The following is a 19,859-nucleotide window of genomic DNA, read 5'->3' as shown; positions in this document are numbered from 1 at the left end:
CTCTCTCTCTCTCTCTCTCTCTCTCTCTCTCTCTCTCTCTCTCTCTCTCCCCTCCCTCCTCCTCCTCCTCCTCCTCCGACGATGCTAGCTGCCCACACAAGCACCGCTACTTCATCTCCTCCGACCACCTTCTCTTCCCGATCCACCTTCTACCGCGCTTAATCACCCGGTCCCCGGCGCCGTCTCAGTGGTCTCTTCTGCCGCAGCCCAACCTCGTCGTCCCACTCGCCGGCGCTGCCACCACTGCCTTCTCCCTCCTCTTCTTCCTCCTCGTCTGCTTCAGCAACTCCGACCACCTTCTCTTCCTGATCCACCTTCTGCAGCGCCCAATCACCCGGTCCCCAGCGTCGTCGCCGTCGTCTCTTCTACCGCAGCCCAACCTCGTCGTCCCACTCGCCGGCGCCGCCACTACCGCCTTCTCCCTCCTCTTCTTCCTCCTCGTCTGCTTCCGCAAAATCACCCACAACCGCACAGCCCCGAAAACCGGCTCTAAGCTGCCTCACCGCTTCTCCTACTCCCCTGGAAGGGCGTTGCTTGCCGGCGTGCGCCGAGGTCGGTGGAGGAGGCCGATGTGCTCACCGTCGGGGAAGGTAGGTGCCCAGAGAAGAAATGTGGGTGCTCACCGTCAGGCCGGTTCCTCAGTTCTCTCCTCTCCGGTCAGTAACCAAAATTATTAGGGGTCAGTAACTGAAAACTAAGTGATTATTGGGTGTCAGTAACTGAAAACTAAGTGACTACTGGGTGTCAGTAACTAAAAACTAAGTCGGGGAAAATCCGGTGACCGGAATCAGGCGGTCGGGGAAATTCTGGTGACGGAATCCGGCGGTCGGTGACCGGAGTCCGGAGTCCGGCGGCCGGTGACCGGAGTTCGAGGTTCCGGCCAAGTCTTTTCACGTTGAAGAGGTGGGGGCAAAATAGTCTTAAAATAATATGGTTTGTTAAGACTTTAGTAAAGATTTGTGCATTTTGGCATAAAGATTTGTGCATTTGGGCATAAAAATAGTTACCTTATATTGGAATGGGCTAATGCAAAAGATTATCATTAGAATGGGAAATAAGGGGTTTGAATTAGTACTAAATAGGTATTTTTCCTAATATTTACTTCTATAGAATAGTGCAGTGCACTCGTTTATATTGCTAATACCGAACCACTTCTTGCAATGGAACCAATTTATATATGCAGATTATGCCTTTTATATGGTTCAAAACATGCCCTATTCATATGGAAAAATCTCATTAACATGATATGGGCTTGGCAGTTGGATCAAAATTCAACGAAGAGCTATATTGATGGACAAGCAAAGCCCCCATACACAAAATGAAATCCTGCTAGAAAAGTTGAAGAACAGAGAAGCATTGGTAACCTCATTAAGCACGAAAAATATGAAAACCGAGAGAGATCTGGTCGTCTTCGCAATTTCATAGCTGACGTATTTTGACTGAATTGATCCATAACCATACGAGACATACTATCATGCTCATAGGCCCATTATTTTATTTTTGTTATGAGAGAAAAGAAATTACAAAGAGAAGTCTCTACAACAACCTAAACTAAATGAACAAAATTAAAGGCATTAAGCGCGGAGAGCGGAAGCTTGCAATTCCAGAGAGTTGGATTTGGAACCTGATGCCCCAAGCTAGCCATTGCATCGGCCACAAAATTTGCTTCCCGAGGGACATACTTGAAGGTGATCTCTTCAAACTTGGAAGCCATCCCGCCAATATCACTGAGAAGGCCCATTGTTACTAACACGACCCATCCCGAATTTCACCCTGAAACCCGGAGTAAGTTGTGCGGGGACCACCTCCAAGAAAGATATTACCGAAAAATCGGCATAACCTCCCTTGAAAATGGACAACCCTTCCTAAAGAAAACCTGCAAACACTTCCAAAAATTTTAATCCAACCTTAACTCCTGGAGCCTACGTGCTCCCCAAATACAACTACCACCAACAACACAACATTATCCAAACATCAAATATCATTATCCAAAAGATAACATAAATCCTCCAACAAATATTCTAAGACGTCAACAAGTCTTCACCCACAACCGAAAAAAATATACATTAAACCCAAGTATTCAGAGCTACTAAACACTAGCGGAAAAAGAAACCACAGGTAGGTTAAACAGGTAACCTACTAATGAAAAGTGGTGGAAATGCGGGTGACTATGCCTCGTCTCCTACTAGGTCCAACCCGAACTCTGCAGACTGGGCATTTTAAAACGAAGGGCCCAGGGGAAACATTTGAACACGTTAGAGTGAGTGAACAAAAATAAAATAAATAAAATATTTCTTTATGCTTTCCTAATTTTTACTTTTCCATAGAAAAATATGCTGCATGCGACAGCTCAAAACACTCAACACGAAAACTAGAAATTTCATGACTAGCTCCGGCCAGTCTCCAACGCTTAATAAAATACAGCCTCTCAAGCTAAAATAAAATATGTATGTATTACACTCGTCATATCCCTTGTATGAATTTTCTTGAAACAACAAAAACAAATAGAAAATTCACACAAGGCTACGACGCTTGCGTCTAACGCTCACGTCGCACCATAATGACATTTTACCTCATTATGGTGGAAAAGACGGTGTATAAATATACGCGCATATCCATTATATAAATTATTATTTTTATATAGGGCTACGACGATTACGTCTAACGTTCACGTCGCACCATAATGGAATTTTACTTCATTATGGTGGAAAAGCACGTACAGCTAGCTAGCATTCTCTCATATACATATTATTCTCATAATCATCCACATATGGATATATATATACTCACCGAAATTCTCAATTTCGGTTATTCTCCAACAACATAAATTATTTCGCATGCACATTATTTAAAACAAAAGTCCACTCACAAATTAGGCCTAAGCCTGATGTCGATCTAGGGCCTCGTCAGCTCGAGCCTCCTCACAACCTGTTCCAAATATAATATTAAGTTCCCAGCCGAAATTCCAATATTTACACAAAATAGGCAGAAATTAACTGAGAGCCATTAACACGTTCATCATTGCCTAACTTCGAAATGGTCCACATTTCAACCCTAGAACCAGCAGCCGTAATTACACTTTCCCACAGTTTAAACAACTTTAATCCAACGGCCGGATTCTACATAAATTAACCGCCAAAAATACTAACTTCGGAAATTCATAAACCTATCCAAAACTCATCCAAAAATTCCATAACTCACTTCAATAAACTCCCCTTAATATTCCAAATTTAACAACATTAAAATCTCTCAACCGGCGGCCGGAGGCCAATTCCGGCGACCTCCAAAATCTATGTAATTTTAACAGAATACTCCTCTCATCAAGCTCTACAACTTTCCTGACCAGCACAAACCCAAAATCCAAGCCTAATTAGGGCAATCGAACACAAACACCTGAAAGCCCTAGAAATTTCAACTCCACATTTCTCCTTACCTAACTCAAGAGGGAGTGAGCTGATTGGAGGGGTTGCTGCACGGGAGGAGGGCTACAAAACGAGCCAAGGATCACCGGTTTTGGTGGCCGGAGGAGGGAGTTCCGGCGACCGGAAGCTCTAGGCAGTCAAACCTTTCGAGCGGCACCGCTCTCTCACGGCGGCGCTAGGGGAGCTGCTACCGGCCTAGAATGGAAGCTGGGTCGGAGGCAGTCAGTTTAGGACCGGAGCGGCGGCAGACGGTGGCCGGACGGCGGCAGGAGGACGGCCGGAAAACCGGACAGCGGGAGGAGCTCGGGAGAGAGAGAGAACCGGGAGGAGAAAAGAGGAGAAAAAGAGAAAAGAGAAATGGGCCTCTACACCCGGTCCAACAACCTTATATACCAAAACCCACTCTAAAATTTACACACCAAAATAATACCCTAATAAAAATTACCTTTTACTAGCTAAAATTTACCATTTTTACCGTCCACATATTTTCCTCCCACGAATAATCCTCCGCACATAATCGTCCCCAAAACTCCTTTAGGGACCAATTAAACTATTAACTCAATAACGGAGACGGTAAAATTCTTATTATAATCAAACTAGTAAATAAGGTAAAAATATAAGGGTCTCCTACCGTTACCATGCCAGAAAATCATCATATTTGGAAGCGGACAAAAGTGAAGTCAGTACTTAGTACCACAGGACTCGTTGAAGCGTCTCCTTGGTCTCTTACGTACTGAGAAGAACATTAATTCACATGCAGAAGAGAGCAGGTATTCTTTGTTATATATGATCTGAAATCAGGCACTCAGGCAGATGCGTCGTACATGTGAAGAACTTGCAGTAATTCGAAATGCCCCCATTGTTCTAATACGATACCGGTGGATCATACTCAGCTGCTTCACCGTGCTCTTTAACGCCTTCATCGTACTTAACTAAATTCAGCAATCTATAAGCGAAATATAGCCCAGCCCAGCAATCTATAACCGTGCTCTTGAGACTATATATCGTTTGCAGCGGAAAAACAAAAACAAAAAAAGACTATCGTTAGGGTTAGCGACGGCGGCGTCGATGGCTGACAACGTGGATATGCCGATCTACGTGCAGGTGATAGACAAGCCATTCTCCATGTACGTGATTGAGGAAAAAAGGGGTACTCTGCAAAAGGAAGCCTCATCAAAATGGGGTGAGGACAAGATTTCTGTGGTCGTTGAAAGCAAAAGGGACAGAATCAAAGGAATACCTCCTCCTGGTAAAGACTATGATTTCGGAGAAAGGCTTGTGGCCGTAGACTCCAAATTGTACCGGATAGGTTCTGATCTTGGACCTATGGTCATGAACCTGGGCGTTCAAGACGAAGACAAATTGGAATGGGTATCTATTTGGAAGGATAGCGAATTTATTGAAGCAGTGGCCGGCGAAGATGGTTGTATGTATGCTTTGAACTATGATCGTACACTACACCGTATCCGTGATGATGATGATCAATATCCCAGCATCGAGGCCGTGTTTATGGACAATTCATGGAAGCAACTCATTGGTGTTACTAAGAATCGCATTTACATGCGGACACGTGATCACATGACTTGTTATGATCTGCAATCGGGCGGCTTTGACATAGTTGGGAATCCTACGGCTGCTATTGGGGTTGAGGCATATATCCCTTACGACGAAAGGTACTTGTGTGCTTACAAGTATGAAAAGGAGAGGCTGGAGGGGGAGGACTATATAAATGAGTATGTAAATAAGTATGTTCCGGGCATATACGTTTATGATACTAAGCAGCGCCGATGGCTCCCTGGACCAGTGCAAGGCCTCCCAACTGATGGGGAGATCCTTCCCCGTCCCAAAATAACATGTCTTGATTTAGGCGAACTTACTTTTGCCAAGACATACTTGCTCCAAATAGGTACCCACGAGGGTTCTCCCAAGTTGGCTCTTGTTCAGCAATCTCTAGATGAATCCGGGTGTCAGCTTTACTGGTGCAAATTTGTACTCCATGTCCAGGAGGACGCTGATTCTAGTCACCCCAGCTTTAGGGCTCATATCCTGTCCAATGGGATCTATCATCTTGGTAAGGGCACCGCAAGTTTGATCGATTGCACAGCAGCAGTAAGGTAAATCCCTTGCATTTCCACTTTCATGCCATAAACTGGCTAGCTTAATTAATTGTTCTTGTTATTCTTCTGTTATGGTCCTTAACTTATGCAATTCCAACTGAAATTATCTGATTGATGTCTACTTTTAGGAACCTGGTTGCTTAGATTAGTACCTTGAGATGCCCTTAGAGTAGTCATCTTTTGTGGTTTTTAACTTTTTATTGTATGCTTTTACCCTCAGTTTAGTTTCAGCTGTTGTTTTAATGTTTCTTTATACTTCAGGATGAACAATGGAGGTGCCAACAAAACAGAAACAAGTTTGGGCAATGACAAGCATGTTCCTGCGTTTGGAAGGTGAGTGTGTTTCATTTTATTTATGCATCTATAAATTGTGGTGTCTGCAACTCTGCATAGATCAAGGTCTAGTGGTGAATGGTTTTCTAGAAACTTATGGTACTTGTTAACACAATAATCAGGGGTTGTGAGTTATAATTTGGCTTAGTGAAATCACTGATTAGTTCTGGTCCATGTGTTCAGCTTGATTTGGACATGAAGGATCAGCTTTCAAACAAGCACAAAGTGTAGTTTTGAATTTCAAGGAATTAGTATAAGCTAATGTATTTTTTTTTTTGTCTGGGACGTGGAACTAGGTCAATGATATTCTGATTTGGGAAATGTATTGCATACCAGTTTTAAATTTTTAATCAATCTATGTTGAGATGGTTCCTTAATAAGCACCATCATGTGATAATCAGAAATTTTTTGGAGTCGATGAACTTGTGTATGTAATGCATGTCAAATGGATCAAAGTCTTATGTTTTGCATCAGTTCACATCCTTATATTACCTGACAAATTCAATAAGCCCATGCTTTTCTAGAACAGACGGCTACTCCTCGGATGTCTTTGTTGTTTATTCAACCCAGTTTTTAATAATTTTCGTATAGCATATGACTTTTGATTTGGACAAGACCCTGAATACAGAGGAGGATTTTGGAAGAGCCCCTGATGGACGTAGGTGGATTTGGACATGAAGGTAAGGATCCTGAAGGTAATGTCATGCAAAGCCAGTAGACTACACTTGTACATCAACTGAAAAATTGAATTCTCATAAACTGTTTATCTATATGGTCACAATTCCTAGATGATAGACCAAACTTAATTTATAGATGTAGTTTTGCTAATTAATTCAAACTAAAACTTAGTAAGTGACACGCACTCCTTGGTATCTCAGAATCTCACCAATAAGCTCACCCTTTCCAGAACCCACATACCTTCCGCAAATCTCACCATCCCTAATGAACAAGAACGTCGGCACCTCCACCACCTCCATGTCTTTCAGAAACTGCATACAGCTCTCGTTCTCGTCTCCGTTCATTCTCGCAAACACCACGGTGTCCTCCATCTTCCTCGACAGCTTCACCACCGTCGGATACACCTTCACGCACGGCCCGCAATGCTTAAGCCCCACGTCAAGCACAATGAGCTTATGATCCTCCTTGTGTTCTTGAATCAACTTCTCAACGTCTTCCCTGTTATGCAGCTGCACCACCGCCGAGTGGTTGTCCCCGTAATACAACACGTCTCCGACGAGCCGGTCCCCGTCGATGCCTTCCTCCTCGTGAATCTTCACCGTGCTCTTGTAAAAGCTGAAGTGCGGAACCTTCTCGATCTTCTCTCTCCTGCATAACTCCCTCGTCTTCTCGTTTTCGTCTCCCATCACCAACAGGAACTCCACGTCGGCGCACGTGCGGCTGAGATCAACCATAAAGGGGTACATTTTCTTGCTATTGGCGCTGTGGCTGGCGGCGAATTCGACCACCACGAGCTTGTTCTTTGCCGACTGAAGCGCTTCATCGAATTCCGATATGCTGTGGACTCGTACTACTCTTTCATCGCTTTGTACTTTCTTAGTTTTCGGGGCGGCCGTGGCCTTTGTGGTCAGGTTGAAGCGGGCTTGTTTGGCTTCTAGCTTTGTTGCTAGAGGTCTGAGTTTGGTGACCAAGGATGAGAAGGAACGGTGGTGGCGGTAAAGAGAGCTGGTTTTTGGGGTTGAATCAGATAGAGATAGAGGTGGTTTGGCTACGAAATTTGTGATGGTCGCCATTGATCTGAAGCTAGGAAGGAGCTTGAAGCTATGAGGGAACAGAGAAGTACAGGGGAGAAGAGTATGATGGAGCACTGAGAATTATCTTGAAATCTTCATCGGCTAAAGTCCACAACCACTCGTTTAGCTTGTGGTTCATGTCATCCATTGACAATAATAAGTGGTATCTGGGGGGTATTATGGGATATTTCTATAGGATATTCAATTTCATTGTCTTTACATCACACAAAGCCCATAATATCAGCTCGACTTCAACTTTCGCGTTAGCCCACACTTTAATATGTGGGCTTCTTTTGGTACAGAAAAGCCACCACAAATATGATCTATGATTTTTCCACAGACTTGATATTCTCCCCATGAGTTGCTTTCATGCAACGCTAGCTAACAAAACAATTTTCCATTTATGATTGATCGAAAGAAGAACACCTTCAGCAAGGTCTACTTCAAATTTTGACAGTAATTTTTTTAATTTTGGTTCAAAATAATAATTAAGAAACGAATAATACAACGATTTCATAACTTAGACAATCAAAGTAGTCTAGACAAACTTTAACAAAAATTGGGCCAAAATCTCTACATGAGATATCTAAGCATGAGATGACTAGAGCAACTGTCTCGTTATTTTTTTTTAAGACATATTTATTTTGTTTTTGTTATACTAGAGTGAAATTTGGACTCTTGAATTATACGCCGTCTCTCATTATTTGGCGTAACCCAAAGTGTTAAAAAGCTAAATCTTCATTGCAATGATTCAATGAAGACGCCACTGACTAGAACATTTTATTTTTTTTCAAACAGTAAAAATGAATGTTTCCACATTTCCACTTTGCACATATAGGTAGCAGCAACACTAATCTCATTCCTTTTTAGAAACAATCCTATTCACATCCTGTGGTATGAGTGTCTCACTTTCTAATGAATCCACTGGAAGGAAAAATATCTGATACAGTGGGGGATATTTTCTTACAAAAAAAGTCTACAAAACTCCAAAGCAACAAAATATCTCAAATGGTTCCAAAATTAAAATCAAACAGCAAGGCTGATTTATAAAATGATGTGACAAATAGAACATTTCAATGCCAGTATCCGTAGATTATTTGTTGTTCGACATGGGTGTTTCATCAATTACACGAGTATATATGCCCATCAATACTCTCCCCAGTTCAGGTGAAGCCCAGCTAATTATTTTTCACCTGTAAGTCTATTAATATTTAGTATCTTTTTCTCTTTTTTTCCCACAAAGGTTCAGTATTCCAGTGTAGCTCCTTTGGCACCTGAAAGTCTACAGATCAGATCATTCAGATTAAATCTCAGATCCCTTTGCCACCTACTCCCAAAGACGGCAACATGAATTATTCAGGACCAAAATAAAATAAACGCACATATCAAATATATTAATATTACCTACGATGTAAAATATAATTGCGACGATACTGGGTGACAGAGATAAATAAAAAGAAAAAGGAAAACGACATATTTACAGATGGAGAACATCGAAGGAGAGGAGTAGAGTAGAGAGAAGAACAAAGAAAGCAATCAGTGAGAGATCCAAACCCCAGTGGGCGACCACATCCGTCGGCATGTTTCGAGGCCCTTTGAGCTAAAACCCACGCACAACATGACACCCTAACTCAAATTGCCAACACTAACTCTTTTGGCGCCTTCTCTCACTTCTCCATCGCAAACTCACTTACTCACAGGGGAACAACAAGACACGGTTCTTCGCTACTTAACCTCACATGGTGTCACATGTTCTCACTTCCACATTCATATTCGTTACACCTTCGGTCCTTAACCCTAAACCACTTATTGTAGCTAGCCGTTTATTTTTACGTTACATTAGAAGAAAATAAACTCCTGCTCACTTATCTCTACCGTTTATTTACGTTACATTAGAAGAAAATTTGGATGAGGACCGAACTTCCGTGCTACATTAATTCTAACTCAATTTCTCATTATAGCCTAGCCTAGCTTACTGAGGCGTTACATTTTTTATTTTTACTTGAACAAATGTGGACCGTGCCTGAAGTTATTACTCGCGGCCAAAACTTCCGGACAGATATGCTGTCGAGAGGAAACATCGCCTGCGATTTCCACGATGCCAAGCATCAAATAGGAAACATAAACCCAAATTTGTATCAGTGTTGTCCCTTAAGAACATGGGCTCAGATCGATTGTTACTAATTTACCGGAACATGATGGATTTATTTTTTTGATTTACCAAAAAGAAGAGACATTCTAAATATCTGGTACGGATGAGATCACTAGATGCTTCAGAGTTCAGATACAACACAGACAAACCGTCCAAAAATTAAGAGCGAAAATTACATTATTACTACCAAAACATTAGAATGTGAAGAAAGCCAAAGATCCTAATCACGAAATTCAAATAATTCCAAATGGGAAATACATTAGGGGCGATAAATTAGACAATAAAAACCGAAAACAAAAATGAAAAGGGACTAAAATAACAAGGGAGGTAGGTTTTGGACCATACATTAGTACCCATGTGAAAATCTATTCCGGCTTCCGGCAGAGGATCATATGCATCGGAGTGAAGATTCCGGTCTCACCACCTCTGGTCAAATAGTCAGCGGTGACAAACAGCATCTCGTGAACATCCACCGTTCCTTTCGGCGCAATTCCCAAGAAGGAGAGCACGGTAACCAGAATGTGGTTGCGCCAGTAGGCGATCCTGCCCATCTTCAGCCTAGTCCACCATGCCTCACTTGGAGGCTTTGCCAGATCCTTCTCCTTCACCACTTCAAACCCTACCTTCCTCGCCGCCTCGGCGATGTCCACCTGTGCCCTCAGCCCCGGCAACGCGTCCCCTCTCTCGATCCCCTGAATCACCTCCCTGTGCTCCGCGTCGTCACCGTTGTACTTGTCGGTCGTCACCCACTCGTACGAGACGTACAGCGCTCCTGGCTTCAGAACCCTAAAGATCTCGGCGTACACCTCCTCCAGCTTCGGCGCGTGGCACGTCGCCTCGATCGAGTACGCGCCGTCGAAGCTGTTCTCCGGGAACGGCATCTCTAGAAAGTTACCGCAGACAACTTCACATAGAGAATCGAGCCCGGCCTTCTTGTTGTGCAGACGCGCCCTCTTCACCTGGTACTCGTTGATTGTTATCCCCACGACGTTGGCCCGCGAGTGAGCCGCAATCGCGCGCATCGGCCCGCCAACGCCGCATCCGACGTCGAGGATGCGTTGTCCGGGCTTGACGTTGATAAGATCGACGGCCATCTCCTCGTGGAGGCGCGTGGCGTCCTTGTGGGACTTGCCGGCGACTGAGGGGGAGAAGTGGAAGGACTGACCCCAACCCCACTCGTAGATATCAGTTACGAGGTTGTAAAAGGTGTCTACGAAGTCAGGGACTTTCTCGGAGGCTTCGATCTGCTTAGGTCGACGGAAGAAAGACCAGTACTGGTTGTAACTGTCTTGGACTTTTTCGGCGGAGATGGAGCCACCGGAGAGATCTGCGGCACGCTTGCCTTGTCGCTCGGCAGGGCCGAGAACGCAGACGAACCAGTAGAGCCCACCGGCGAGGAGAGCGCCGGTACAGAAGAGGGTGAGAGAGTCCATTGGACTTTGTTTGAGAGAAAAGAGTGAGTGGAGAAGGAGAGAGGGAAATGGAGTGGTAGTGGGAGAAGGAGAAATAAGGGTCCTCCCTCTAATAAAATCCTGCTGTGGCTGCTAATTGGGGTTTAATGTTTTATTTATTACCAATCTAAATGCACGCGCGTAGCTTTGTGCGTGATTCCGGGTGTGCAAATTTGTACACACGTTGATACGGTGATGTAGACAAAAGGCCTGCGCTCCAAAATAGAGCTCAGTTTGAACTCTTTTCAGTTCACTCTTATTTATTTCAAAAAATATATATATATATAATAATATTTTTCTTGTATATACGTAGAAGCAAAAAGAAAAAAAAAAGCCTATAAATGAAATATATATATAAAACATACCAAAATGAAAATGTAACTGATAAATTGGATAAATTAAGTTGAATTTCAAATACACGGTATATGGTGTGATTTAAATATTTTGTTTAACCTAACGGTCACGGTCTGAGATAATAAAAATTAACTGTTTGGTTGTCATTTTAATAGATGTCAATAATATGACAAACGTCAAAGTTTGTAAGTGTTTTGGTTTGCATTCCACTACATGACTAACGATAAGAAAAACGTGATTTCAGGGCGCTGAAATTACTGTTAGAGTTGTTCAATACAACTGTTAAAATTTGTACACATGTTCGAGAGACTATCAAAACAACATTGATACTATCATTACCCATTTTCACATTAACAATATGTAGTTGAAACCTGCAATAGTAGGTTACAACATGAACACGACACACTCTCACAGGCACGCAAATATATAATCATGCAAAACAACCTAAGAGAATCCTAAGCTATTTTAATGCTCCTGCCCTAAGATGATGCTCTGATCAATATCAGAGTTGCCTTGGTAGGAACCGAACAAAGTAACCAACCATCAAGACACAAGGAAGAGGTACCAAGTCCTTAACCCATCATTATTGACCCCACAATATGAAATAACCCTAGTTGAGAGCCAAAGCTCAATACTAAGAAATGCCCTAGATCCGCAAACAGCCATAGCCTATATAATACTGAAAAGTAAAAATTAAAATACAAAACAGTAAAAATAAAAATTGAGGCTCAAATTATAGTCAAGAGGGTCCACCACCGTCTTTAACCCCCACCGCCGATCTACTGCCAACCGTCTCAACCGTAGTCACCATCTTCAAACTCTTGCTTTGCCTAGCCACAATTCCACCGTTCACAGACTTGATCTACGCCGCCATCACAACCCTTGCAAACAACACAATCCACAAGAACCACTCGACTCCGCCGCACTAACGCTCAGATCTAAGACCCCATAGGCTCGCCACCAACCTAAACCAAAGAAGATACAGACAATGACGTCAAGGCCGCCATAAACCTTGACAACCGTCAACGACCACATCCTGAAAGCCCAGACCCTTTGGAAATCTGCGAAGCGAAGCCCCTATTAAGAAAGCTCTGAGGTGAAGAAACCCCGAAAAAGAGTCTCGTCCGACAACTAGGCTTAACGGCAATGGCGTGGCCAAGAGGCCAACCAAGCCATGGGTGCCACCGGACAAGATGAAATCTGGTTTTTTGGAGCCGCCGCTGCTCTTTTAGGGTTTTTATGTATTTAACAGCAAATGTAAGTACAACAATATGCATTTGAATCATGCACTATTAAATTATTGAAAAGAACGATATATACGTCTCTTCCTTATATGAAAAATGCAGGACATAAAAGGTTAGTAGATTTTAGTTAATGTAAAAGTATTGCGAAAATGCATTTGTTTAGTGTTCTAGTATGTCACATTTGGGGCGAGGATAAGACTGAATATGATGTTTTTTTTCGGTCTAATGCTAGGATGTTGAAATAATTAAAGATGTTTGAATTTGTAGTTATGAACATAAAATTATTAAAATCACATAGAGTTTTTTCTTTTGGGTAAGCGAAGAAAGATCTAGCTCATCGTATAGTTTTTTTTAAAGAAGTCCAAAATTTTCCAATATATCAGAATAATATAAGTAAACTAAACAAAATTTGCAGCAAAAATATAAAGAATTTTTGGTATGTAATTGAGCATGTGTGATGCGCAGACATTTTTTTCGTTTTATTTTATTACGCACAAGAATCTTATGATCCGATCCAGACTCATAGTTAGACTCATAGTTACAGAGAATCACCATTTCAGGGCATATTAAACTAAATGACTAACTCAATAAAGGACTAATGCAGAGGACAATATTATGAAATGTAACACCACGTGTCCACGTGATCACACTCGAAAGCCTTAGAGGCAATGTTTGGTATATGACTCATTTGAGATAACACAGCTAGCACGACACAGAGGTTTAGCATAATTTACTATAATTAATCTTAGTTTTGGTGATAATGAGTGAGCTTTCGCAATTTGCAAGTCTTGCCGGATTTGCCAAAACGATAGAAAATTACGGAACGAGAGCTGGTGGACCTGCTGGACGTACGTAGGCACTCACGTGGAACCTTCTTCTTTAGCAACAGTGACTCCACTCTCATCAGTCATCACTGCACATTTTCTAAAGTGATTTTTATTTTTACTTTCTATATAATACAGGGAAAAAGTTGCTTTTGCATCTGTGAGTCTCTTTTGTTTTCCCAATTATAACTGAATATATTCCATAACCAAAGAAAAATATATTTTATTTTTTTTTCTATTTTCAAGAGTCTGATATTCTGTATACGATTATCGTCACTCTAGTTTGTCGTTTAATTTTAAACATACGTAGGGCACGTTTACCAACTTATAATGGAACTTATCATGAATTTGTATCAGCAATAATCGGTATCGAAATATTTCATTTCATTTTATTGTTTACTTACCATAAAAAATCAAAACATGAATGAAACTAAATTATGATTGATGTTGTTTACTTACCATATAGAATCGGAATTAAAACTAGTTTGATTACTAAAATACCCCTACAAGAAAGGAAGCTAGATGTTTGCAATTTTATTGTTCTTATTTTCAAAGATGTAAATATTCTTGGATGATATATTCATCAGACCATCTAAACCATATATACTGGTTGACTCAAGTGCGTGTGTTCAAAGTTTTGCAGCACATATATGAACACTCGTGAATGAAATAGTTCTCTTTTTTATCTGATTTTGGTTTTCTACCTTGGGAATAGCCAAATTTTGAATTATGAACATTGGAAGTTTGGAACCATTATAGTCGATTGACGAAAATTAAATTTCATAAACTTTTACGGAGTGTTTACAACTTGTATTATTGTCTATGGCGTCGAAATTTATATGATCTAAATAAATGGTTGAAAATTATGAAATGTACCAACTTTCAAAGATCTCAAACATTTTAAGTCAAACTTTTTCGTGCTAGATCTAAATTGAAGAATTTAAGTTCTTATAAGGGACTTTAGTTACTCACTATCTAGTTTCTTGCATGGTGATGGTGAAATTGTCGTACCAAAATGAGAAAATATTAAAACTTAGAAGCAAGATGGATTGTAGTGATGTATGAGTTTCTACTTTCCAATTGACACCATAATATGAAAGTTGTATCCATTGTCTTATGGATTGTTGGGGTAGAAATTGAATGAGGATCTAGGAGCTTGCCGTTGTTGGGCTTAATGATCCGATCTTCCCCTTTAGGGTTGCAGGACTAGGCCCAAAGTCTTCCTAGGATAGACTTTGTTGTGATGGAGAGGTTCCGAGCGTGTAATATCAATACTGAGGGGACTTAGTAGTGTGCATGGTGTGGGAGCTAGGATCTTGCAAGTGTAACAGAATGCATGCTCATCGTGAAAAAAGTTTAATGTGGGTGAGGGATTGTAAAGTATGGTGGTGGTGGTGGTGGTGGTGGTGGTGTTTAGAGGTGTCTGAAGGGTGTTTGGAAAGATGGGTATGGTGGTGATGATCTAGGGTGTCTGGAAGGATAGGTATGATGATGGTGGTCTAGAGACGGTTAAGCATGAGGAGTTTGGTAGTGGTTTTTGCATGTAGGTGTTGTGTCTCAATCCCATTGTAGTTTTCTTTAAATAAAATTGAGGTTGAAGACTGAGGGTAAAAAATGACCCGTGACTCTCTAATTTTAGCAAAGGTCAGAACCCCCTTCTCACTGTCATCGTTCAAGCCTTAAGCTAAAAAAACGTAAAGGTGGCAGTGGTTCTGAGGCATCATTTCTCGATTTCTTACCAAACTATTTTTGGTTAACGGGTTCAAACAAGACATGGCCTTGGGTTTGCCTTAAGCTTATAAGGTGAAAGTTGTGGAGACAGGTCTGAGGTGACTTGGTCTGAGGTGATTTGTGATGTTAGCATCCTATGTCTAAAGGCATTGGGTGATGAGATGATGAGATGAGGTATCCGTTACATGTCTATGCGCGGGAAGCTCAAATTCAAGTTTGATCCTCGACTCCCAAGACGTCTCGGACACTTGACATTTGGTCTCCATAAGCTCGGCAAAAATCATGTGTCCTTCCACACCACAACCCACTATATAAGCCCCATTGGTTTAATGTGTCTTGGGTCCACATCACTGGCTGGTCGCGTGGCGTGGCATGTCGTGATGGATGGGTTTCGGTGTATACGGTGTATATCATCCACAATGCTTGTGCGCAACTGTGCTTGGCGTGTGTTGACACATGTGCTTGGCGTGTGTTGACACATGCATGAAATGGGCGGGCATGTGGTGGTCATTGAAGCGTGTCCATGAGAAACCACGTGCCGTAAAGGGAGTAGGCTTAGGCATGAACTCGCATGGCATGGCCTAGCTTAACTCTAAATGGGCCTTGAGTAGATTTGGGCATGTCATGGCGTGGCTTGCCTCCCACGTCCTAGATAGATAGAAGGAGTAGGGTTGGGCATAAATGTCATGGCGTGGGCTTGCCTCTCTCGTCCTAGATAGGCTTGGGCATAAACGAGCATGTCATAATAGGCTCGGACATAAACGAGCATGTCATGACTTGGCTTGACTCCCAAATGGGCCTTGTGTAGGCTTGGCATGGCTTTCGTGACCTCCTCCTATAATTCGGACATGTCATGCCGTGGCTTAGAGATTTTGTACCAAGCCCTAAGTCGCTCGAGACAGACCAAACGACTCGAATCCAGGCCTCATATCAGCTTTAAGCTTGATCGTTGACCTTAAGTCTCTAAAAAAAACATGTTTACATTTTTGGGTATCAACAAGCGTTCTTTATCTAGCATGTCATTGTTATTGTACAACAAATGAAGTCACCATTAAAATTAGTAAATTGATGCTATAAATCGTTTATGTTCTCAAAAGTTTTTAAATGTAGGATAGTGTGATTGATAGTTTAGGGTTTTTTGTTTTAAGGAGAAAATACTTTTATAAACTGAAGTCTCTAGAACAAGGCTCTTGAAGCCTCATTAGAAATCCTATCATTTCAAATTTCCAATATGACCAAGATTATCAATTGCATATGCACAACGAAATATATGTTTAAAGGTAATGAAATCAAAATTAGTCACCAACTCTCTATTGTCTTTCATGTTTTGGACTAGCTTGATAAATATCCAAGACGGGTCAATTCGACTAGTAACTGCTTCAATTACTAGCTTGGAATCTCATTCCACTTCATCTCTTGTAAAGTATTTATCTTTCGCTAGCTTTCACCAAGTTATCTCTCAATGCTAACGCCTCAGCAACAATCACTTAAGCTCTACCAACATGGCTAGACGCAGCAGGTATAGGTCTATGATGAACATATCGGATGACAAACTCGCCTACCTCCGAATTACATATAATTGAACCATCAAAGTTAAAAGGAACTAGGGTTATATTTTGGAGAACAAATTTCTATCAAAGGAAGCTTTGTACGGCTCTGAAGTTGTCGGGCAACAAAGCCATTGATTCTAAGTTTTAACTGGGCTAATGGGATCCTTAAATCAGGCCTAGCTTTTGAATCCAGTATTTCCTTGGATCAAAAGCAGTCTCATGGTCCAACCCATCCATCCGCTTGCCCGACATGGATCACAATTAACAAATCTAAATCCCAAGTGCAAACTCTTTCTTGTTTTCCTGAAATCAAAAGCGAAAACAACTTGGATAGCAACTGTTTAGCAGATGTAAATTGAAAGGCGTTGTGGTAGATGATCGACCAGACTTGCACGCGTCAAAGCGTAATTACAATTCACACGCATGAAGAAATAATTGTCCCTTTTCCCTGAGAGAGGGGAACTTACGAGCCACGCATCCTTTGCTTCACCCCCGCACTTTGTTCCTTTTAGGCAAATATTCCTCACTAATTTCATACTTGATTTTATAAAGCTAGCTAGGCCAATACTATATATAAGATTCCTATATGATATATGCTATTTTTCACGTAGTATTTTCTCCTGTCTCTCCTGTTTTAAGCTTTAGCTATTTTATTATGTTAACCAGTTTTAGATATGGAAGCGTGAGAAGCCATTTCCAGTTCAGGAGCTACCTTCCTCTCCTTCCCTTAAAAGCAAGCAGTTGAAATCAGAGTCCAACTGAGACTGCTGACATATCGAAGAGTGAGTGAGCTAGAGGGTGGTATATATAACTGGTTATATATAGAGAAATGGAGAAGTTATCATCATCAGGGGGGCTGAGCCACCTTTACATGACGATATTTCTGCACAACTTCTCGACGTTCATGGTGATTCCGGCCATTACCGATGTTACGATGACTGCACTCTGTCCCGGAAGAGACGAGTGCTCCATCGCTATCTACCTCACCGGATTTCAACAAGCGGTATGTTCTCTGCTACTCGATCTCTTCGATCACCTAATTCTTTATTCCGGCCGGCCGACTGCCGTACATATATTCAGCACTACTGTACTCTGGCAAAACTTAGCTTAGCTACATCTATTCTTTAATTTCTCCGCAAGCCAATGAACTGGTCACCTTTTGATTTTAACTTTCTTTTGAAAAAAATATGTCTAGCTGTTCGTTGTTTACGTTTCTAGCTTGGGTAAAAAATCATTCCTCATCCAACTTCCTCTGGACAGTTTTATTTCATGTACGTATCGTTTTGTTTTCTTTGTTATAACCGCGCGCATTCAAATATTGGATCAATTATATTCTATGTTAGACTGAAGGTTAATTCTTATTCCAGCTAGCTAGCAACAAAACCTTATTCTTGTCTAGCTCCCACATCTTGAGTGTTGTAGAAAACTTAAAACTAGGAAATTTCCCTCAGATTAAAACAAGAAAAATAGAGGAAAGGAAATTTCCATAATGCATGGGGCCAAATAGTCAAAATTAAGGGTCCGCAGTCACTGTACTGTGCAAATTAAGCCATCATCATCCCACTCGATCACTATTCACAGTTTCACTATCCCACTTTAATTAGAGATCCATTAAAATCATGGCACAACTTTCATCCTTGCCCATCACTACTTCATAAAACGCCTTATCTCATCGATCTGCTAGCTCTTTGCTATTAATTTATAGAGTGATGTGCAAAGCACGATACATATATGTTTAATTATATATTGGTAATTTGAAAGACCTAACATTATAGAAAAATTTTTGCTATACCTGACGGTATAAGATGTCTGTTAAAATTTTATGACCAAATTTGAAATCAACCACCACTACTGAACAATGCCTCATTTAATGAAATGTATGTTATACCGTTCGGTATAATAGACAATCTCATATTATAGAAGTTACGTTTGTAACTTTTACTTGTATTATAAGTGTTTTTAACTTTTACTATAGCTTGTATTATAAGTTTAACGGAGTGAAGCGAGTAGAAGTGATATCATTTAGTTCCAATCTTCCAAAGCCATTATCCATCCTTGCGTCAGCGGACAGTCTACTTAGAATTAAACGACGAGCAAATAGCTCGATCACTTACATATGTCGTTCATTCCAGGCGTCCATTAACATGTATGCATGAATTCATGTGGTTTTGTTAATTAACAAAACGTGAAACAAAAGTCCTAGACGCTACAGTACGTGACAGACACACATGCAATATCACATCACATTATATATACCTTGGTGTTAATATATACTTCATCTAGCTATATCCCACCACCGACCTTCTTATGTTGTAGTCTACTACTATCTAGCATGCATTTCTTGGGGTCTGGCCACCATTCTAGCCTCTAAGCTTTACATTCAGTCAGGTAGCTAGCTTGCTCCATCTTAGATTTTACCTTCACACTCCGGCCGGTGAGGATCGGAAGATGGAAAAGCTATCATCATCAACGGGTGGGAATACGTTGAACCACCTCTTCATTACATTATTTCTGCATGGTTTCTCTATTTTCATGGTGTTTCCGGCAATCACCGATGTTACTATGTCCGCACTTTGTCCTGGAAAAGACCACTGCTCCTTGGCTATTTACCTCACTGGGTTTCAACAAGGGGTATATCTAGCTATCAATTATGTTATTCTCAGTTCTTGCACGTAAGTAACTAGATTTTCTTCGTGAATCATCTTCATTTATAATTTTCGTTTCAACTAGCTGGCTATGATCAAAATTCCGGCAAATTTATCTTGGACATTTCATCGGATATTTAATTTCAGTAGTTGTTACTTGTTAGTATACCGCTCATTGCTTCATATACAATTAATATTGAAACGAGAGAGAGAGAGAGAGAGAGAGAGAGAGAGAGAGAGAGAGAGAGAGAGAGAGAGAGAGAGAGAGAGAGAGAGTAGTACGTA

At 41.3% G+C, this 19,859-nt stretch overlaps 3 protein-coding genes across 3 annotated transcripts in view; 1 reads left to right on the top strand and 2 right to left on the bottom strand.

Moving 5' to 3' along the window:
• Positions 1-6,344: 6,344 nt before the first annotated feature.
• LOC101296738 (thioredoxin-like protein CDSP32, chloroplastic-like) lies at positions 6,345-7,734 on the bottom strand. The gene has a single exon (XM_004291278.1). The coding sequence runs from the start codon at positions 7,621-7,623 to the stop codon at positions 6,718-6,720; it is 906 nt and encodes a 301-aa protein (XP_004291326.1). The 5' UTR covers positions 7,624-7,734; the 3' UTR covers positions 6,345-6,717.
• Positions 7,735-9,938: 2,204 nt separating this feature from the next.
• Positions 9,939-11,308, bottom strand: LOC101296451 (24-methylenesterol C-methyltransferase 2-like). Its single transcript, XM_004291277.1, has one exon. It carries the CDS (start codon positions 11,206-11,208, stop codon positions 10,141-10,143), a length of 1,068 nt encoding a protein of 355 aa, XP_004291325.1. The 5' UTR covers positions 11,209-11,308; the 3' UTR covers positions 9,939-10,140.
• A 6,278-nt stretch (positions 11,309-17,586) lies between these two features.
• The window catches only part of LOC101296167 (hippocampus abundant transcript 1 protein-like), a 5,454-nt gene continuing 3,181 nt past the window's right edge, over positions 17,587-19,859 (top strand). The window contains exon 1 of the mRNA XM_004291276.1: positions 17,587-17,932. Within this exon, the coding sequence (XP_004291324.1) occupies positions 17,759-17,932 (174 nt within the window). The 5' untranslated portion in view covers positions 17,587-17,758. The remainder of the gene's footprint in view (positions 17,933-19,859) is intronic.

Source organism: Fragaria vesca, linkage group LG2 (genome assembly GCF_000184155.1).
Source record: "Fragaria vesca subsp. vesca linkage group LG2, FraVesHawaii_1.0, whole genome shotgun sequence".
NCBI lineage: Eukaryota > Viridiplantae > Streptophyta > Magnoliopsida > Rosales > Rosaceae > Fragaria > Fragaria vesca.
Note: the sequence above shows the minus strand (reverse complement) of the source record. Positions and strands in the feature narration are given on the sequence as shown.

Coding starts and splice junctions, on each gene's coding strand:
- LOC101296738 (XM_004291278.1), bottom strand. CDS start 7,623: ATGGCGACCATCACAAATTTCGTAGCCAAACCACCTCTATCTCTATCT.
- LOC101296451 (XM_004291277.1), bottom strand. CDS start 11,208: ATGGACTCTCTCACCCTCTTCTGTACCGGCGCTCTCCTCGCCGGTGGG.